We start from the raw sequence: 22,530 nt of genomic DNA on the forward strand, positions 1-22,530 counted from the left end.
GTTAAGACCATCTCTCTAAATCTTCTTCTTCTATCTCTGAATCTTCTTTGTTTTTCAATCTCTCAATTCTTCTAGACTCATCAAAAATCACACGAACACCTTTTTCAATGCACACAATTTTTTATTTTATTTTTTTTACACCAGATGAGCCTTGCTGGAGGAAGAATATCTCACAAATACTTTTTCATCATTATTGGGATCAAACTTCCCAATATCATCCCTCCCATTGTTTAGAACAAATCATTTACAACCAAAAGCCTTTAGATAACTCAATTTAGGCTTTCTATTGTTGAGCAGTACATAAGGAGTTTTGTTGAGGATTTACCTGATCAAACACATGTTGGTAAAATAGAAACATAGTCCAAGTGAACCTTGAGAAGTCATCCACGATCTCAAAAATATACATACTTCCTTCTATGCTCTAAATCTTCACTAGACCATACAGATACATATGGAGTAGCTCAAGAGGTCTAATTATATTCACTTGCTTCTTCTATTTGAATGATGAGCTGGTTTGCTTCCCCTTAGGACGAGTATCACAAACTTTTTCATCTGCAAATTTTATCTCTGGAAGACTATGAACCAGGTCTCTTTACACAAGTTTGTTCGGTGGAGAAGCACTCGCATGACCAAGTCTCGTGTGTCATAGATCAGTATTCTCACCTTGAGCACTAAGGAAAGTGAGAATGTTACTACGAACGGTGCTTAGAGCAACAATAAACATGTTCTTGCATCTCTTTTATGTCAAAATCACCATCTGAGAGATCAAGTTGTGACCACACATTTATCTGATAAGAAATTAACTCTATTTCGTTCATCACAAATAAAGATTGTACTTCAACCATTGATATAGTACACAACTTCAATAAAGTGTTCCACGGACTTTCAAGTCCTGCCTACACCAAGAATGTACACATTCTTGCCATTGCCAAAAGAGACACATCCACCTTGAAGTGCCTTGAGATAGAGGAAGTTTTTAGTTTATCCATTCATGTGCTTTGAGCATCCACTATTCCTAAACCAATATTGACTGATGTTACCTCCTCTCACTTGCACAGCAAATCACTTGTTAGCCTTGGGGACCATTTGAGATGAGTTCCCAGTAAGTAGATAACGGAGTGATAAGAAAATCGTTTGTCCAGTAAGGCAGACTGGTTTTCTTCAACTCAGGACCAAAAGCAAGACCAGGTCCCTTCTTCTATATGTTCCTCTGTTTGGAATACTTTGAACAACTTCCTTCATGTTTTTTCCAGACAGGGCAATCTTTCTTAAGATGTTCATTTCGACCACAATACACACATAGCAAATTATCAGCAACAAAAACATATTTGTTGTGAGGATAGTATGGAAGATCTATCTTCCCACAACCCAGCCCTCTTCTACTGTTGTTACCCTGACTTATTAAATTTGTAAGAATCATAGAAGAAGTGTTCCATTTTAGGGATATGTCTGGTTCCTCTTTTACATAAACCAGGTCCCTCTCCAAAACAAGATTTCATTCTAGAGTCAATTTCATCTTCATTTCAGCAGTGTTGCAGCTTATTTTCAAGCTCCAGCTGCAAGCTGTTGGCCTCGTTTTTTCCTTTAGAAACCATAGTAGTCACCTTGTTTATCCTTTCCTTCGGTTCTAGATTTTCAACTTCTAGAACAGCCATTTGTTTTTCAATATCAGATATTTGGGTAACTAGAGAAATTTTTCCATCTTGAGAGATGGCTGGGCTATTGTTCACGAGATCATTCTGAGTAGTTAGCTCACTGATCAAATCAATTAATACAACAGCTAGCTTTATCAATTTACTAATGGAAAAGGTATTCAAGTTTTTCTTGAAATATGATAAGGTTACAACTTCATCATCTAACTTTGCCATGAAAGTATCATCAATGTGTTCAAAATCATCTAAATCGCTTAGGGTATTTTCCCAGACATTGAGATCTTTCTTCACCGCATGATCAATAGTTTCTCTTCTGCTTGACTTGCCAGCGACGTGGTCCCTTCTTTTGTCCTTGTCTCTCAAAATGAGGCCATCCTTTCTTCTATGCATCTCATGAACTTGAAGATGTTCAAATAGTGCATCAAGTGTCACTACTTCAGGGTCCCTTGTCTCATCATCAATCACAAATTCATTTATCCAAGATCTGGGAAGAATTTCCAGTATCTTAGAGACTTGCTTGCACGTAGGGACAGGTTCTTCCAGGAACATAAGCTCATTTGTAATGGTGGAGAATCTAGTACGCATTCCATGAATAGATTCATCTTCTTTTATGGTGAAACTTTCAAACAGAGTAGTGAAGAGATCTAACTTAGATTTCTTTATTTCCTCAGTACCCTCGTACATTGTTCTCAACAGATCTCGGGTTTCCTTGGCTGATTCGCAAGACGAAATCAGATCATATTCATTTACTCCAATGCCACACATCGATAGCTTCTTGTCTTTGTGATTTTTCTCAACTTTTATTTTGTCGGAATCAATATATTGCTATCAAATTTTGGGAACGACTCTTGTGACATATCAATCTTTACTTCCATAGTTGGCACATAAGGACCTTCACAAATAACATACCATGCCTGAATATCCTCAGCCATGAGATAGTCACTCATTCGAATATTCCACCATCTATAAAATTGACCATCAAAAAGAGGTGGCCTTGTAGGAGACTGACCTTTTTGCAAGTTCAGTGGAGTCACTATTCTTCGCAGGAATCTCCCTCTTGGTGTTAACCATATAGAGAACTCAAGCTCTGATACCAATTGTTAGAATGTATCTGATCACCAGAGATCACAAAACCAGGTCCCTAATAAAAGTGCAGAAAATAAATAGCTCAAAGTAGATCAGGCACAATGATTTTACGTGGAAACCCCCTTGGTCAAGGGCGGTGAAAACCATGACCTGTACTCACAGAATTTCAATCCAAACTCCATTTCATTCAAACGGAGCAAAGTTTCAGATTACAAACTCTTGCAACCTAGGAATTCAAACTCTTTAATCCCTTCCCCCTTACTGTAGCAATTCTACTACAAAGGAAAACTAAGCAATAATTATATTGCCCACTAAACCAAATAACTCTAGTTGATCTAGACTTTAAGAACCCAAGCTAACTCTAGCCACCAACTCCCATCTCAACAATGAGAGCTAAACAAGGAGCAACTTTGCTGCACCCAAACATCAACCAACTCTAGTTGACACTCCTAGGCAACTCTACCCAAGAGAACATCAAAACAATGATGTAAAAAGGCTTGACTAGAACATAGATGATTTGACTAACTAACTCTAGGTAATGTGACTCAAACTAAAGACTTAGACAAGCAACCGATCTACTATCCTCTATAACATCGGAGTAGATTTACAGTATAAGCACATAAGACACAAAGCTCAAAATACAACAAAGACGCTTCAGCACTCTATCAGGTCCCTTGTTGAGTATGATCAGTGTTCTTCAGATGGCTTCTTCTTTTTGAGCTTATGAATTTTCAGAAGTTCAAAATTTTGTTTGAAATCTTGAGTGTGTGTCTTGTGAAAAGAGACTATATCAAAATGGACACAAACCCCTTGGGACGACACTATTGACTGAGAGCTTGCTTCTCTAAAAAAAACGTGCACCAACCACATTAGAGTTGGCGGCTTTTTGACAGCTGCCTTTTCATCTTTTTCACGTACGTAGTCTTTTCGGAACCAGGTCTCTTGTAGTGTGTTCTTTGATGCGTGAGTTCTTGAAAAGAATTCCTAGCTCTCTCTCTCTCTTTTTGAATGAATAATGTTGTTTGTTTATTGTTGTATATATCAATCACCAATAAGAGTTTTGGCCACTGAAACAAACAACCTCGTCCATCCTTCCTATTGGTGAAGTACGCTGCACTTTTCACCAACCAACCTGACAAGACGGCTTTACAACTGTACACCATTTTGAACCTTGACGAGAGCACTCTGCCAGGGACCGGGTTCCTGCATTTGTGAGGATCTTCAAAACACCTAGAATACAATATTTTCCCCCTTTTTGATAACACTAAAAAAACATTCCTCACACTGAGTTTATTCATTCATTTCCCTTGTCACCAGTCCCAATCCAGAAGACTGAGTCTTTCATGGATCTGGTCCTATGTTAGATCTTGAAATTTGTTAAATCATCAAAACTTAACATCAACTTCAAAATAACAGAAGTTGTTGAGATTAAATAAAAAATTATGATGGCTTAGTGAAAAATCAAAGAATATTAATTAGTGACCTGAAGACAAGTGATTTTGCTTTATTATGATCAAGGTTTTCTACCAGCTCAACTTTATATACAATTTACCTTTATACACACACTTACATTACAGCCTCTAAAGATACACACCTCATCAAAGTTTTGATACTCTGTGATTTAATAGTCCAACTGATTGAAATATTGCACCTTACAATCCATCTCTATTTAACTTAGTTTGCATTTAAAACTGATACATAGTCCATTTAAATTATTCACTTTTACAACCAAAAAAAAAAATAGATGGTTACATGATCCTTTTGGAACAAACCCTACCTGAAACTGTTGCTGGAAAAATAATATGTACATGGACCGTAATTTGTCCCAGGGAGGTCTGGAAGCCACAACCATTTCCATCTCATTTATCCCCTACATATCGTGCAAATATCCTTAGTTTTCCACTTCTCATCGGTTACAACATATGACATTCTCAACATAGGTAACACTCGATCCATTTCTACTGTAAATTATTTTGTATTTGCCATTAAATTTGAAAAATGGCTAATAGCACTAGGTTCTTTGTGTTACAAAATAGTGTGCATCGTGTGCTTTCTGTTTTCTTATGACTTGTACTAGTACAAAAATACACCTGGAATTAACATTGATAATCACTTTCCCCTCTATTCTTCTAAGCATCCAGATTCAGCACACATGACGACTGAAACTAAACTATCAAAATAAAGTGTGTCGATTAACAAGATACCAAAACACTGTTGATTGAATGATGAGAATTATAGTTATTCAAAGGGGTTATGTAATATCATACAAGAATTCAATGCATGAAGATGATAATATTAATTGACGAAGACATAATATCATTAACATGCTTACTTATTGTTCATATTTACATTACTAATGACATCACCCATTGGATAAATGAATACTACGGGACAAAGATTCAACCAACACTCACTTTAACAAGTATATCCAAAAATGGAAGGACTTGTTGAAGCCAAATAAGAGTTATTACATTGCTAATGGTCAATTAGATCGGGTCAACCTCAACTACTATTTGGTGTCCAAAGAAGTTGAATTGTCTTTTACAGACCACACAATGACCATGACATTTCACCTCACAAATTCATTGATGGCTTTGTATCTTTGAAACTCCTAGAGAAATTGCAAAATGACATCATATTTGGTAAATCTCCAAATGAATAATTGACTATTTACATTCTCAAATACATAAGACCTTTCACTAATTTACATGACATCTATTCAGACTTGATTTGCGTGTTGATCATGGTGAATCCCGTCATTAAAAAAGGCGATACTAAAAGACAAAAAATTGTTGTTACAAATGAACTGTAAGTTGAAATTATGAATTTTTCATCATTTATAGATATATGGTGATATATTTAATTACAATGTTCTTGTAACTGAAAATCTAGCATGGACCATATAACTGTTACTCTAGGGGGAGTTTTTTTTGCAGTAAATGACAATTCTTGAAAGATGATCAATCGATTCAAGGCTTATGTGACGTTAGAGTCTCAATCTACAAAGATATCAGACAACCTTGATCATACACAACTTTCACGGAGATGTTAGCCAATGAAGAACAAGTTAAGCACGTTTAAATAAAACTGAGCTACTACATACACCAAACAAATTAGTTCTACGTACAAACTTATAATTACTTACCTAATATGGAGAAGATATCTAAGAATACAACTTTGAGACAACTACGAGTGATATAGTTTTATACAATGATGCGTTCTAAGTCTGAAATCAACACATTACTAAATGGTAGGCTAACTCATTTACATGCTAAGTAATATAAAGTAGTCCAGAGCAAATAAGTAAAGATTCGTAACATGACAAGCATAATTGAGCTGTAAAGTAAATGTCTATTCGAGTGATAACTTGTTCTGCCCTCTACTTATTCTAAAATAATTGGTACTACCTAAATATTATTCATAGTCGATAGCTGCAAAAACAATTGCAACAAGACCAATTATGATCGAATGTTGTCACCTTCGTAAATAGTGTACACCCATGAAAGTTCATCTTTCAACTCAAAGTTCACCGCATATATCAACACCTCCTTCTACTATAATCTTCAATGCAACATCTATTTTTTCAAATATAAATGCAAGGTCAAACAATTCCAAATGTTGGATTGTATCTACCATAATGTGTTCTCGCATGACCAACTATATAGCACTTCTAAGAATGGTCACGACGAATGTATTGGTTTATGACAGAACAATCACATCGAAAGACAGGGACGACATACATAAGAAATATTGTCGTATTAGGTGAGATACGATTGATAACATTTTGAAAGTAATGAACCTACAGAAAACATAAACATTACGTGAAGCTAATGAAACTTTCATTAATTTTATCCATAGGTTCAGCTAATAAAACTTTCATTAGTTTTACTCATAGGTTCAATTGGATAAGAGACGAGATGACCATCACCATGCAAATTTCAAACAAGACATGTAAACTTAGTAAATAATAAGTATGATACAAATGACTTCGTCCTATTGAAAGGTAACCTCTATTTTATGACTAGTCATAAGTAAAGTTTAAAGAAAATGATGTTAAATATAGGAATCCAAAGACCTTTTTTTATATATATTTAAAATCTCATCCAAAAATTTAAACAACACGAACTAAATAAAATAATCAAAATAACTAAAAATGTATTGACCAAGCACAAAAAAGATTTTGCCCAGATTTTAGATGTAAAAATCCAGTGCTATATGTCATCAATGTATAGATCAATCTTCACCAATAGTGTAGAACTTAGAATTGATGGAAAGACCTCTTTTGTATATTTAAAATCTCATTCAAAGAAAATCTAACATTGTATTGATCAGTCATCTCCAATAGTCTATAACTCTGATGAAATGTTGTTGGAGGTATATCAGCAATACCTCAACTTGCTCCACAAGTTTTGGCTATTAGATTTTGATTTCCAACATCGCCTCATCATGCTGTCTTTCATTCTATTATAGTTTTTTTCTAATTGAATTGGAATTGAGTGCACAACCAAAATTTCTCCAGCAACTTTCACGCATCTTTAATGACGATGATCAAAACATTCTTCCATTTTTAGACTTTCGAGAAATGAATGGCTGACTGGCTAACTGTGAAATAAACTTTATAACGATAACTTTGCTGAACCAAGGATACAATGACCCACAATTGGGTGCTAACTACTTGGAAGAACGGAATCACAAATCAAAACACATGTACACATGCTACATCAAAGAAAACTTTATCCAAGGAATGGGGTGAGGTGAATGAGACAATCTACTCCAATGTCTTCAGAAGCCTAAACAGACCAGCAGCCTCTCTGATCCTTGAGAACTCGATGCAAAATGCTTGTACTTCAATGAACAGATCTTGGACTGCAACAAACAACACACAAATTAAGTGCTCAACCAAACATTAAGAAGGTATCTGAAGGACCAGAATTCAGTGAGAGAAGCAAACATTAACCCAAGCATAAAGGTATCGTTTGGTTTCAAGACAAGTTATGATGGGATAATTTCATAGTATATGTTTGGTTTGTTGTATTAAAAATAATATGCATTGCATAATTTCTAAGAATAAGTTGTTTCTTTACAAAAATACCCATAAATGTAAAAGATGTGAAAAGTGATGTACAAAAAGGATTTGAGGGGGTATTTGTCATTTTAACTATTTTATCCCAGGACTAATTATTAGTCCTGGGATAAGTTATCCGAGTACCAATTATTAATCCTGGAATAACTTGCTCTGGGATAAAATAGTTAAAATGATAAAAATACCCCTTCAAACCCTTTCTGTACATCACTTTTCACATCCTTTACACTTATGGAGGATATAATTGTAAACAAACAACTTATCCCAATACTAATTATTAATCCGGGGATAAGTTATCCGAAGCTTTGTAACCAACCAAGGTATTAAGGGGTACTAAAAATTTATCCCAGGATTATATCTTTATCCATCACACTAAACGTGTCCTAAAGGCTGGTTTGATGCAACTAGCCTCTAACAATTATTATCCTAGTCATCCTCTGTTGCAACTCCATAGATAGATTGGCTCTCACGCCCCGGAGTTGAGTTCTCAAACTACTCAATATAAACTGTATGCAATATATGTAGTTTTTCTATCTATTTATTATATCACTAAAGTAATGATAATAGACACTTACCATTAATGATCTTATTCCGGATCAAGCTCTGTAAGAAAACACAGACCAGTCTTACTAGTCTGTTTTGCATATATCTATCCTGAAATTTTGGAAAAGAATGATGTAATCACACAAACCATGAGAATAACATCATAGATTCTAGGAACACTAATTATGCTAGTAAAAGGAAATCAATGTGTGTATGTCACGGGTCCTCTCCTTCCTACATTAGAAGAAATATATGTAGGTAAACTGAAATCTGAACAGAGGCAATGAGATCTTGTCTGTCTCTTCCCTTCTTACATCTCCCATGTATACACTAGAGCCACTGCCACCAACTAATATATGACAGAGAAGAATAGAGTAAAACAGATTCACATCCCTTTTGCTATGATATTAAACATCAGTTCACTGACTTCACCTCTTCCCCAGCCATAACAAAAATAACTACATGATCGAAACAGAATGAGACACAAAAGTCATTACAATCTTCAGAAGCAGGATAGTTGCAGTCAAAGCTTACACTGTTTACCCACATTGGCAGTAGTTCACCCCTTAAACATGTTTTATGATAAAGAAAGTCTCCAAAGAACCTATAGAAGTACCAAGTTTTGTCTACTAAAACACCAATCTGAAATTGATATGCACAATATGGTTGAGAAACCAACTCAAGAATAGCATGGTGACCCAAGTAACTCATGGTCAGTGAAGAGTTTGATTGAATCACACTCTAAATGACCTAACAATTGCCAGTCAAATAAATTAAGTGAAGGTTCAATTAATAAGGAAGAAGTTAAGCAGATAGAGGACCTTGATGTTCTCGCAGGAAGATATACAATTGGTGATGTACATATGTATGAATTCAGTTGGCAATTCAACTGCTTGAGTGAGCCTGTTAACAACTTCCATAGAATGAAGACTCATCTCCATATTAACAAGAACTGTAAAATATCTGCAACCACAAATAAACTGCAGAATCTCAGAACATGTGAAGTTTGGTGCTCGCACATCCAAACAAAATACAGAATGCTAGCTCTGCAACTTCCAACAAAAAGTTCAAATAAACCACCCAATTGACACTTATAATATATGAACTAGTATATGGGGCTCTGAAATCGTGATCAAAAGGGTATCAGGTATGCAAATCAATGAACAAGGGAACAAGGAACAAAGGCATACTCTGCAATCTCTGGTGAATTGACCAGTTTAACCAGAACTTCAACTGCAATAACAGGATTGTTCTCCACAAGTTCCTGAAAAATATACATAATTCTTCTGAATCAAGCACAGCCACTAGTTATTAGTCACTCACGATACATTTAAGGTTGCAGAGTTCATACTGGCAGTTTCCTTGGTGTCAACCCACAATGGTAGACAAGTTTTGGATCATTCGCCAACTCCAATAGTACTTGCTGGTCAAGAGAACAAGAAACAATTTCAAAAAATGCCTAATGGATGCAATACAAGTCTCAACAAATGTGCATGAAAAAGAATTCTGCACCTAATGAGCTTTTTCACGATCATTACTCTCTTGATAGTCATAACAAAAACAAAGAACTTCCTATGCTAAACCAAAACTTCCCATAAAGAATTATTTTGAACAAGGAATGAACAACTTCCATGTAACGAAAAGATCTGAAAGAATACTATCTGACCAGCTGGGTGCAGAGCTTCTTCATTCTATCAAGAAAATTGATTCAAGCAGTGAGCGACTACCAAACAACAACAGCAAATCTATGGCAAAGTGCATCCAGTTTCTAACCAAACATGTTAACCTAGGGCTAGAATAAGGCAACATGAAAAGTGATCAAGTTGAGCCTAGATTTCAGTCGGAGAGCGTAAAGGAAAACCTTTCATTGTTGGTAACAAATTCAACAATATCACTGAGGAGATATCACATGCGGTTATATGATAATATTGAGTTATATCGTTGTCCCATGTGGTATATAGGACTTCCAAAGTACTTTAAAAGTTTTTGGTTGGTGGCTCAAATTCTTCCGCACGATATCAAAGAAGACAATTGGTAAGCTCATTCTCACTCATAAGTTCACCATGTACTGTCAACAATTACACCTCAACTGCAAACAAAATGGGGTCAGCTACATGAATCCTCAATGTTGCTCCATTTAAGTTCATCTTAGGCTAATATTACAAAGTAAAAATAAATGACAATGTCACTCCCCAAAAAAAGTTAAACGAGTGAGAGGATGTTAAGCCATATGGTTGTTCCACATGGAATTTATAAGATTTTCCAGGAGTTAATAAAGGTTTTAGGCTTACTCCACAAATTGTCTTAAAAGTTTTAGTTGCATGCTTAAATTCGTTCACAAGTACAAATAAGTGTCAAGGAGGAGAAACTTCATTAGCTACAAAGTTAGTAGAAGATTGATCCCTTTTTTTGCTGACCGAGAAATCCGTCTGGAGCAGACATTTTGAGTCAACAACCTTCAAAACTCGGGGATGATGAGTATGCCCCCTACGACTTCTCCACTAATATACCATAGTTCACCTAGGGGCCAATTGGTAGAGGATTATTAATCCTATTCTAACATACTTTATCTAGCGTAAGAAGGAACTTAAAACTTATCCAGAAAATAGACTTCCTCTATTATTTTCACAACTATATTAAAAAATGTCACAAACACCACACCCACACCTTCATCTTCCTTTCCTTTCTTTTACAATGGCCAACACCACCCACCATCATCTATATTCCCCTTTATCCAAACCTTTTTTAGATCTAAAGGATAGATTTCTTCAAAGCTCAAGTTGCTTCATCTTCCCTTCTTCGCAATGTCATCCACTGCTCTCGTTCTTTTTGTATTTTTGATGAAGTGATTTCAATAGAAAAAAGCATCAAGAAGATTGAGTTGTGATAAGATATGTCATTGAATGTTCCCTTAATCAAAAAAAAAAAAGATATGTCATTGAAGCTTACAAAAAGTTCTTGGCTTTTATACAACAAAAGCTGACTGTGCCCAAAGCTAGGGAGCTAATAAGTCCAGAAACTGATCTGGACTATTAACTGAGTACAATCTAGACCATCAAAATAAACTAGCAATACATTTAACCTTTAAAGAGCCACAAGATATGTCATTGAAGCTTACAAAAAGGTTCTTGGCTTAATTAAAAAAAAAAAAAAAAGGATATGTCATTGAAGCTTTCAAAAATGTTCTTGGCTTTTATACAACAAAATCTGACTATGCCCAAAGCTAGGGAGCTAATAAGTCCAGAAACTGATCTGGACTATTAACTGAGTACAATCTAGACCATCAAAATAAACTAGCACTACATTTAACCTTTAAAGAGCCACAAGATATGTCATTGAAGCTTACAAAAAAGTTCTTGGCTGAATCAAAAAAAAATAAAAAAGGATATGTCATTGAAGCTTTCAAAAAAGTTCTTGGCTTTTATACAACAAAAGCTGATCAAGACTATGCCACCCAAAGCTAGGGAGCTAATAAGTCCAGAAACTGATCAAGACTATTAACTGAGTACAATCTAGACCATCAAAATAAACTAGCAATACATTTAGCCTTTAAAGAGCCGCAAGAGTAGAGACACCATCAAAACGTCTCCTGTTCCTTTAATGTTCAAATACTCCAAACGAAATGCAAGTCGGTATCATTCTCCAGATAGTCTTGATGGATTTATCAACTCCACAAACACCAGCACATACATGCTTCCCTAACTGATTGAGTGGCCTATTTTGAGGCCAAAAATGCACATGAGTATGCACCAAATATCAGAGGCAACTTCACAATGTAGAAAAAAAGATTGCCAGGATTTTCAGTTTCCCTTTGACATATGTAACAACTATTGGGTGGCTAAAACTGCTCTCTTCTAGTACACTCTCATCAAAAAAGTCACTACAATTTATCTTTTTCCAATTCGCAAATGTATTTGAAGCATTGCATCCAAAATATTGTATTGGAATCAATGATGACTCATTCATACTGGACATCAGTTCCCAAAACGAAGCTGCATGCCATTATGCATGATCCAAATCCCTAACTCACAACATCAAGATCTGACCCAAACAAGGCAGTAAGTTGGTTCGTTCAGTCGGTGACTTTGCCTTTAGTCAAGTTCAACTAGAGAACAAAAACAGTTAGCTTTGGTGGAGAACTGAGGCAATAAAATGACATCACAAGGAAATGAGAGTTCGGCGAGCAACAATCAACCAATTGGTGATGACCCAACAGGGGGGAGGAGGGAAGAAGCTGGGAAAGACAGTTTGCCATTTTTTCTTTCATTCTCTGTCTTTTCCTCATCATTTCTATTTTATTCTGATTTTCATGTTATTTTTATGAAGTAAGATGGTTTCATTAAAAAGGCATGAAGAAGATGCAATAAGTATAAAAGATCTGTAGTAGTTAGCTTCGCTACGTAAGTGAACTATATTAAGACCAAAGAGCTAATGAAGTCCAAAAAGATCACCAGTACTATTTACAAGGGTTATGATGTTCCAACAAAAGATGCTAACTAAACATCTAGCTTTCAAGGAGTATGTAGGAGTTGAGATTCCATTAAAACATCTGTGATTCCTCAGTCTGAGAACACCAAAAAAAAGTTGATGAGATCATTTTCCAAATCCTTTTGATGGCCTTATCAACTCTCCAGAAACACTAGCACTCTGAAGCTTCTTTGATAGTTTTGGCATAATCCAACTCGGTCCAAAAACTGAATGGAAAAAAGCTCCAAAGGTTTGTTGCAACTGTGCAGTGAAGGAAAAGGTGACTAATACTCTCGGAGCTTTACAGGCAAGTGCAATATCTGTTCACAAGCTGAAAGTTTCTACTACCAAGGTTATCTTGTGTCAAACATGCACAATTTCATGCTATCCAGGTAAAGTAATTATCTTGATAGGTAATCTAGTCCCCGCACACATGCTTCCGAGTCCATCCTCTACCCATTCTATGCATAAATGTGGTTTTAGGCTACTCTGATTGTGATCTTGCCCTATCTAGATATAGTTCTTCTAGGTTGCAACCTTCAAGAGAAGCAAGGAGGGTTAGTAAATCACCGATTTCTCAATCTTGCAAATTCCCCCTGAAGGGAGATTTTCCAAGTAATGCCGCCTTCCCAGTTTTGAGCAATAGTGAAGTCTAGATTGCAGGAAATGTATCCATCTGTAAGGAGTTCCCAAGCCAACAATCCTCCCAGAATTTACCATGGGAGCCATTCCAAACTTTATAAGTATTTCTGAAAAGATTCACTTCCAATGCTTGCTAATAATTTTCCGAGGACAAACACCATGATGGATTGTGATTCTTTTTAACACCAGTGATTGTGAACTCCATATTTAGCATTGATGACTTCCTTGCAAAAGCCAGGCTTCTCCCGCTGGTATCTCCATAACCATTTTATAAGCATGCTATTATGGTGGGACTTCAAATCACTAATACCCAATCCACCTTGAGAATTTAGTCAAGTGACTTTGGACCAATTTACCAAGTGAAATTTGTAACATCAGATCATTTTTCCAAGTGAAATTTGTGACTTAATGTTTCCTACCCGACAAACTGTTTTCCTATATCTGTCCAGCTACTTAAGAACTGAATTTAGAATGGTAAATAATGACGTGTAATAGGTTGATATGATGTCTAGCACACTATAAAAAAATTCTGATTATAATATTTTTTTTAGTTGCAACAATCATAGCGAGCACTTCATAAGAGTGATTAACACTAACTTTGGCCACATCAAAATCATCACGACCACATAAGCATGGCTAAGCATCAGAGAGGTTTATTAAGTCATTCCATCAGGTAAAGGTACTTAACTAGGAAAACCAGGAACTTAGGAGCTGGTTTTAAAATTGGGACAATTGCAGATGTTAATTTAAGCATTAAGACAAGAATTAATTTAGGGGTATGGGTCCCGCAAGTATATGATATTGAAACAGTGTATGTTGATGGTCAGGTGCCTCTCAATTTACAATTAAACTGAACGAGCATGGATAAAACTATTCATGTTGTGTTACATTCCAGAGAAAATACTATAGGCGACCAGCAGTGAGAACAGTTGACAGTGGAAATGGACAAAGCAACTAGGTTCAGAACCATCTTTGATGGACTCGTTCGAGTGATTATGGGAATTCTGTAAGCTGTTAGCCCGAAGTTAGACGAGGTGCACAAAATCTGGCCCGGACACCATGGTCATCGGGAAAAATATTGACGAGCTGGATACAGTTTCTCTCTAGGCAGAGACCAACACAACAATGAACATAAAAACATAGACTAGCCAGAAAATTGCCATTCCTCCTCAAGCCAATGTTATACATCTTTGAATTGATGATAAAAGAGTCATTGGAGATGAATTACATGTTAATACAATTGCTGCAGACAAGGAGATAGCACACACATTTGGTAAGTTCCTAAAATTCAAATAGCCATTTAAGTGACAAGTATATACATGGAAGACAAGAAAATGTCAAGGACTCAGCAAAGGCAATGAGGACACAGGGACATGGTCCACAAGAATAATAGGCCTAAGGCAACCACACATGAAGGCTGGTCTAAGAAAGTGACTAAATATAAAGTGAAGTTGGAGAATTTCAGTTATAGGACCTTATACAAAATGAACCTCAACTCACCAAATATAAACTTATTCAGCTTTGTAGCAATTGAAGTTTTGGTCATCTCTTACAAAGAGGCTAAAATCTCAAATTGACCTACTTAAACGAGAGGAGAGCCAAATAGCGAAATTGATTTGGTACCACGGGCAAAACAAATTCAAGGGACCACTGCTCTTTAAATGGGGAGCTAAGCCTAAGAAACGAAGAATTGCTTAGAGGAAGTTCTCATTGAGATATGCAAAAGGTCCATTACTGGCATGGTCAGAGGACAAGGTCAACCACGTGTTTCAGACACACACACACCTAATGGAGATGGAGACATCATGCTGACTTTGAAAATCATATATTAAGCCAGCATCTGGATGCTAACTTTGAAAGTTTTTGAGGATGGTATTGGTTAGTGTCACACATTTTGGTAATGGTCAGTGTCCCATGTTGGTTGAAGGAATGAATTGTTGTTTCCTTTTATGGTATTGGGTGACAATCCGCAGGAATCAACAGAAAAGGCAAATCCCCGCCTAATCAGTGGAACATTGTTCACCGGGATAGAAAGCCGGTCCCAACCAGTCTACAAAATGGGGTAGTGTTCAGCCTTGGTGCCCTCACCTCACGAGCTATACTTTTGAGGTTGAGTTATGCCTAGATCCTTTTTCCAAATAAAGGACAAAGCACGAAATTCTTTATTATAAGATTAATAAGTGTCACCAAGAGGCCAAAGGCATCCAGGTTATGGTGGGATATCTTTAGATGGTTTTGGCGTTTCTTGGATAATAATGCCAAGATGTGAGGAGGTGATGTTCTGTTGGAAGAATGGCACTGGGAGAAGAAGGCATAAAGCTATTTAACTATCCTAACTCAGTGTTGTGGAGAAAAAGAAGCGGGAAAAAAGCGACAAGGGTTTGCTTCACTGAAGCGAGAAGTGTGAAGCGAAGCGCTCACTTTTTTCAACTAAAGCGCCATTTAGTACAAAAACAAAAAATATCAAATATGCAATATAAATAACCAAGAACTCAATAGAAATAACATATTTGGCAAATTTTTCAATTCTTACATTAAAAAGTAAATATAATTTACTTCCCAAAAAAAAAAGGGAACAGGGAAAACAGAGACAGAACAGTAAAAAACATTATGAAGTAGAGGGAAAATTGCAGAATATGGACAAAAACAAAGCATAACAGAGAAAGCAATACAAAGCAGAGAAAAAAATTGCAAAACTGAAAGAAAAAACATAGAGAAGATTATATTGCAAAACAGGGAAAATTGCAGACTGCAAATTGAAAAAAAAAACTGTAGCCAGAGAAAAGAAGAAGATATGAACTGAACTTGCAGTCACTTGAAAGAGTGTCACAACAAGATAGGTGAAATAGAGGGAAATGTTTGGAAAGAAGGCGCAAAGTGTTTTTACGAAATAAAAAATAACCTAGTTACTGTCAACCTAGCTTAAGCAGAAAAGCGAGCTTTTACTCGCTTTTACTGAAGTCTCGCTTCTCGCTTCTGGGACTGAAGCGCTCGCTTTTTTACCATAGCTTTGCTTCACTGCAAAAAAGTGATACAGCTTCGCTTTGCTTTGCTTCTCGATTTAAGCGACGAAGCGCGCGCTTTTAATAACACTGTCCTAAGTAGTTCCATGTGTTCCTTTGAAGCTTCAACAAAATACTGAAACCAACCACTTTAGGACTTTTTTTTTTTTCAAACTGGTAAATGTGTATTCCTCAGCATTAAGGACATGCTGGACACCATCAAAAAAGTGTTAGATAAAAAAAAACAGCAACTAGAAAACAAGATACTTACAGAGATCTTAAATAAATATACAAACTGATCTATATCCTCTAAACCTACTTCTTTACACCAAAAGAAGGCTAGTTTTAACTCACCTCATTAAATTCCGACCACGCTCAACCCAATCATACCAAGTTTCTGCACCATAATTAACCTAGTAATATCGTAAGACTTGATCCAGTATTAAAGGACTGATGCTCTAATGAGGAACTTCTACTGCAAGGGTAATGAAGACAAGAAGAAGATTCATCTAGTCAATTGGAGGAGCTCACAATGAGCAAGAAAGAAGGAGGTGTGAGCATTAGAGACGTGAAGATGAAGAACAAAAGTTTGATGATGAAATGGTTATGGAAACTGGCAACAACCGACAATTTGCTATGGAAGGAGGTCATCATTACCCAGTATAGAATGGAGAATAAATGGACAACAAATGTTGTGAACACACGATAAGGTTGTAGTGTTTGGAGATCCATCAGGAACTTTTAGCCACTAGTTTTAACCCAATCTAGTTTAAAGTTGGAAATGGCCTGAAGAATTCATTTTGGAATAATAAATGGATTGGACATGAACCCTTGAAACAGCTCTGCCCAGATCTTTACACCTTTTGCCAACAAAAACAAGATACTGTGGTTGACATGTCAACAAGACAAGGATCAAACCTACAACTTAGAGGACATTTGAATTGGGAAATGGAAAGAATAGTAGCTACACCTTAGAGGACATTTGAATTGGGAAATGGAAAGAATAGTAGCTACACCTTAGAGGACATTAGAATTGGAAAATAGAAAGAATAGTAGCCTTCTATACCACAGTTGCACAATTCAACAACTTATCAACAAAGGGGCATTCAGTGTCAATTCTGCATATAAGGATCTAAACTTCTCAAACAATCAGGAGGAAGGGTGGCCATGGAAGATGATATGAAGAGTGAAAGTGTCTCACAATGTGAACTACTTTTCTTTATTTCTGGCTAAGAAAATAGCATTGACATGCGAAAAAAAAAAGCTTCCAACAAAAAAGGAGTTATTGTTGGAACAGAGATGGTAATGCAACAAAAAAGGAGGAAAGATGGAAGATTGTCCTAGCCTGTATCTAGTGGTCAATATGGAGGGAAAGAAATGAGAGATGATTTGAGGATAAGCAGAGCAAAATTCAGAAATTTAAGATGAATTGTTTTTCTCTTTACTATTTTTTAATTAAATAGGACTTGATAGGTGAAGATATTTTTGATGTTTTAGACTATTTGTAAGCAAAGTAACAAATAGGAGATCTAGATGTAAGTTGTAATACTTTTGAAGGGGGTCTACACTCTTTGATGCAGCATACCTGTGGCTATATAGTTTAGCAGTTACCATTCTCAAAAAATAGTGTCGTATTGTGGAAGAAGAGATTAATGCCCGAATGATTCCGAGTGTTGCAACTATTAGGTGACCATAATTGAAAACAAAAAAGGATGTAAGATAGGGCCCACCAAATCACTCCACTCCCCCCCCCCATCCCCCCACCCCCCGAAAATTTCACCTTATTTACTTTAGTTAGATCACTTTAAAGCGTATTGAACAAAGTGATGGCAGTCTTATAGCTTGTTTGGATTAGCTTTTGGCTTATAAGCAAAAGTGACAAGTTAGAAATCCTAACTTACGGCTTTTGCCTTATTTTTATCATTTTAGCTTAAAATCAAGTGGTTTCAAGCACTTTTTAATTTACCCAAACACTAAAAAAGTGCTTAAAAGCTATTTTGGTTTAAAAGCACTTCAAATAGGTCAATCAAAATAGGCTCTTTCCTGCACCTAGCGATTTACTAGCATATTAAATTTAGTATGACTATACCCATTGATAAATTCAAGGGGATGGCAGCCGCCTCTTCTAGGCTATAATATAAAGGGGAGCTTTCTTCTTCATTATCCAACTTTGAATTAATATTAATATTAATAATAGTAGCCTACCCTTTGATATTCTCTTTAGGGTTTCACCCTTTTTGTTCTACCTTGAACCATAGCTTGCATTTCTTCAATGGTAAGATTCCTTGTTTGTGCTCCTTCCCTCTTATTCTTCATCTTCTTAACTGAATCACTGCTGCTTTTAATATTTAACAAGGTTTCAAATATCAAATACTTGAGCTTGTGTTCTTCTCATTCAAGAATCAATTCTTCTCTTTCTAACTTCTAAGTTAAAGTCTATCACTAACAGTGTAATTATCAAGTGGTATCAGAGCTTTGAATGGTTTGGCATTCTTATACTTGCCCGATCTATTGATTTGAACCATAAAAAAGACAAAAAAAATTGCTACAATAACTAGGTATTGTAGCAATCTGCAAATCTTATTGTTTTGGGGCTTTTCAAGTTGGGCTTTTCAAACTCGAACAGTATCCATTTCCCATCTCATGTTCAACCCATGTGTTTGCTTCCTCAATCTATAAGAGTCATCTTCTGATTTCTGATAGAGTTGGTGTCTCACCTCTAGCCTCAAAGATACCCACCAAGCTCCTCTTTAACACTTCGCTACACTCCTTTGGGCTGTAACTAATGCATATTCTATCCCCCTTCTTTATTACCCTCTCTACTACTGATTCTTTACACTCTTTTTTTTTTTTTTGATAAGATAAGTGGTATTAATAACAGCATCGGGAAGATGCAAAATTTACAAGATATGGCATTTGAGCTTACAAAAAAAAATCTCTGGCTAACTATACAAACTATCTAAGCCAGAGCTAATGAGTTAGTAAAATCCTGAAGTTGTTCTGCATTAACAGCAGGATACAAGTTGGTCCAACTAAACAAATTTTCAGTGCACCTAGTCTTCAAAATGCCTAAAGCAGTTGACTCTCCATCAAAACATCTCTTGTTCCTCTCTAACCAAATACACCAAAAAATACAAGCAGGTATCATAATCCAGATCTTCTTGATGACTTTGTCAACTTTCCATAGACTCCAATTCTCATATGCATCCTTAACAGCACAATATAAGCTGAGCTAATGAGTTAGTAAAATCCTGAAGTTGTTCTGCATTAACAGCAGGATACAAGTTGGTCCAACTAAACAAATTTTCAGTGCACCTAGTCTTCAAAATGCCTAAAGCAGTTGACTCTCCATCAAAACATCTCTTGTTCCTCTCTAACCAAATACACCAAAAAATACAAGCAGGTATCATAATCCAGATCTTCTTGATGGCTTTGTCAACTTTCCATAGACTCCAATTCTCATATGCATCCTTAACAGCACAATATAAGCTGAGCTAATGAGTTAGTAAAATCCTGAAGTTGTTCTGCATTAACAGCAGGATACAAGTTGGTCCAACTAAACAAATTTTCAGTGCACCTAGTCTTCAAAATGCCTAAAGCAGTTGACTCTCCATCAAAACATCTCTTGTTCCTCTCTAACCAAATACACCAAAAAATACAAGCAGGTATCATAATCCAGATCTTCTTGATGGCTTTGTCAACTTTCCATAGACTCCAATTCTCATATGCATCCTTAACAGCACAATATAAGCTGAGCTAATGAGTTAGTAAAATCCTGAAGTTGTTCTGCATTAACAGCATGATACAAGTTGGTCCAACTAAACAAATTTTCAGTGCACCTAGTCTTCAAAATGCCTAAAGCAGTTGACTCTCCATCAAAACATCTCTTGTTCCTCTCTAACCAAATACACCAAAAAATACAAGCAGGTATCATAATCCAGATCTTCTTGATGGCTTTGTCAACTTTCCATAGACTCCAACTCTCATATGCATCCTTAACAGTGAGGGGTGTGGTCCAATTGATGCCAGAGAGACAAAAAAACATGCTCCATAATTCTGAGGCCACCTCACAATGAAGAAGAAGGTGTCTAGGGGTTTCAGCCTCTTTTTTGCACATATAGCATCTGTTTGGGAATTGGATTTTTCTTTTCTTTATGTTGTCTTGGGTGAGACATGCCTCATATAGAGCTATCCAGGTAAAAAAAACTACCTTAGGTGGTAGCTTGGTCCTCCAAATGAGTTTCCAGGGCCAGTTAGCTATCACGGGGTTTCTAGAGCACAACTGTTGATACCCTTCCTTGACTGTATAAACTCCTTTCTGGTGTCCCCATTTGAGCTTATCAGATGCCTGGAGATTAATGTGACAATGTTGTAGTCTAGCAAAAAGGTCTACCAGATCATTCACTTCCCAATCGTGCATATTTCTTCTAAATCTCAGATCCCAATTGATCCCTTCTCTATTAGCCCATTCATTGCTCTCAAGTATCTCAGCATAAGGAATGTTTCTATCCACCAACCTGTGTTCCCCAAAGTTAACGACATTCCTGTGGGGCACTATTGATGTATTTCCCCACCTTTTCCCCAATATTCATCCACCCTGAGTTAAACGAAACTCAGGAATAATAATAACTGCCCTCCTTCTGCCTCTCAAATTTATCAGACTGATGTGACGACCATATTAATTATAGTTCCTAAAGCAGAACACTTCTAAGAAAACATATTTTCTTCTTCCACCACTTCACCATATTCCCCTTTGTCTGGGATGCTTCACGCAAGACCTGAGCAATCCATTCCAGAGTTTTCGCATTAAACACTGTCTCGTAATGGAATTTCTTCTTCTTTCTAATTTCTATCCAGTCGTATCATTCCCCCGCCTGAGGCCTTGACCTACAGCAAAATAAATGATATCTTCCATTTTTTGCTCTCTGGTGTAGAATGGAGTATGTAAACTCTATTAGACTTATTAGTTCCTTAGAGAAATAGTGCCAGGCTTTTATCAAATTAAATTTACATTGGTTATTAAAAATACAGAAAAGTACCATCCATCTTGCTTTGATCTACTATTGCCCTGGGTTGACAATGTTCATAGTTGGCATGGTCAAATTGCAAAAATAAAATAGGTCTAGATACCATTCAACAAGGTATGTAGTTGAACCTCCAAATCCTTCAAGGAAAAAAATGGTCTAAATGCCATTCAGCCAGGTATGTAGTTGAACCTCCAAATCTTTCTTCTTCTTTTTTGTGGAAATTTAGAACCATAAAACCAAGGAGGTTTAATAAGTACAAATAAGCAAACTTGACCTTCTCCAGATAACCAGTTCCACCTAGTCACTTTTCTCATTGGTATGCAACCCTACGTTTTTCTCACGAAGGTCAAACATGGTATTATCCACAAGGAATGGCCACAGAAATCCAAGAAAAAAAGACAATGCTCGACTTACTTATCAGGGAAAAAGCATTTATTTTGTGAATCACCGCATGTAAATAATAATAAAACTTAAACAAGCCCGCATTTAACAATATCCAACAGGAAGCATATGCACCTCTTGTTGAGCAGGTACAAGTGGACCTTTTAGAGCTTTTGCAATCAAATCCCTGACTGCTGCTCCTCTGCTAGTATCGGCACACATTCCATGATCCCATAGAAGCTCATAATTGTAATCGGGGTTTAGCCACACTAGCTGCACCAAATATGAGGGTATATCTAACAGAACTCCAGAAATTGATCAACTTATTCCCTGGACATAAGCACACGTAGTCCTTACCTCTCCATCCAATACAGGAAGCCTGGGAGGATGAGGCCTTATCCATTGAGGTCCTAATCCTTCCAATGACAAATTTGATAACAATCCAGTTATCGTCTCATCAACATCCCCAGATCCAATTTTAGGTTTAGATCCAGGGAGAAGATCAAACCTGAAATTACCCAAAGCTAAATATTACACAATGTCCAAGAATAAGAAAGCAATGACTGATCTGAGTTCTCAACGCAAGATTAATATGATGACAGATGACAAATTTCTCCAACTGTGGTTCTGTGAAGAAAAATTGTGGG

General features: G+C 36.4%; 1 protein-coding gene across 1 annotated transcript in view; it reads right to left on the bottom strand.

The window, feature by feature from the left end:
* Window positions 1-7,252: 7,252 nt before the first annotated feature.
* Window positions 7,253-22,530, bottom strand: part of LOC102580292 (CCR4-NOT transcription complex subunit 11) — a 21,379-nt gene continuing 6,101 nt past the window's right edge. The window contains exons 6-12 of the mRNA XM_006349593.2: window positions 22,241-22,391; window positions 22,019-22,156; window positions 9,716-9,787; window positions 9,555-9,628; window positions 9,186-9,327; window positions 8,397-8,475; window positions 7,253-7,604 (exon numbers count right to left, since the gene is read on the bottom strand). Coding sequence (XP_006349655.1) covers window positions 7,507-7,604; window positions 8,397-8,475; window positions 9,186-9,327; window positions 9,555-9,628; window positions 9,716-9,787; window positions 22,019-22,156; window positions 22,241-22,391 — 754 coding nt within the window. The 3' untranslated portion in view covers window positions 7,253-7,506. The remainder of the gene's footprint in view (window positions 7,605-8,396; window positions 8,476-9,185; window positions 9,328-9,554; window positions 9,629-9,715; window positions 9,788-22,018; window positions 22,157-22,240; window positions 22,392-22,530) is intronic.

The sequence above is a fragment of the Solanum tuberosum genome, unplaced genomic scaffold (assembly GCF_000226075.1).
Source record: "Solanum tuberosum cultivar DM 1-3 516 R44 unplaced genomic scaffold, SolTub_3.0 scf00107, whole genome shotgun sequence".
Lineage (NCBI taxonomy): Eukaryota > Viridiplantae > Streptophyta > Magnoliopsida > Solanales > Solanaceae > Solanum > Solanum tuberosum.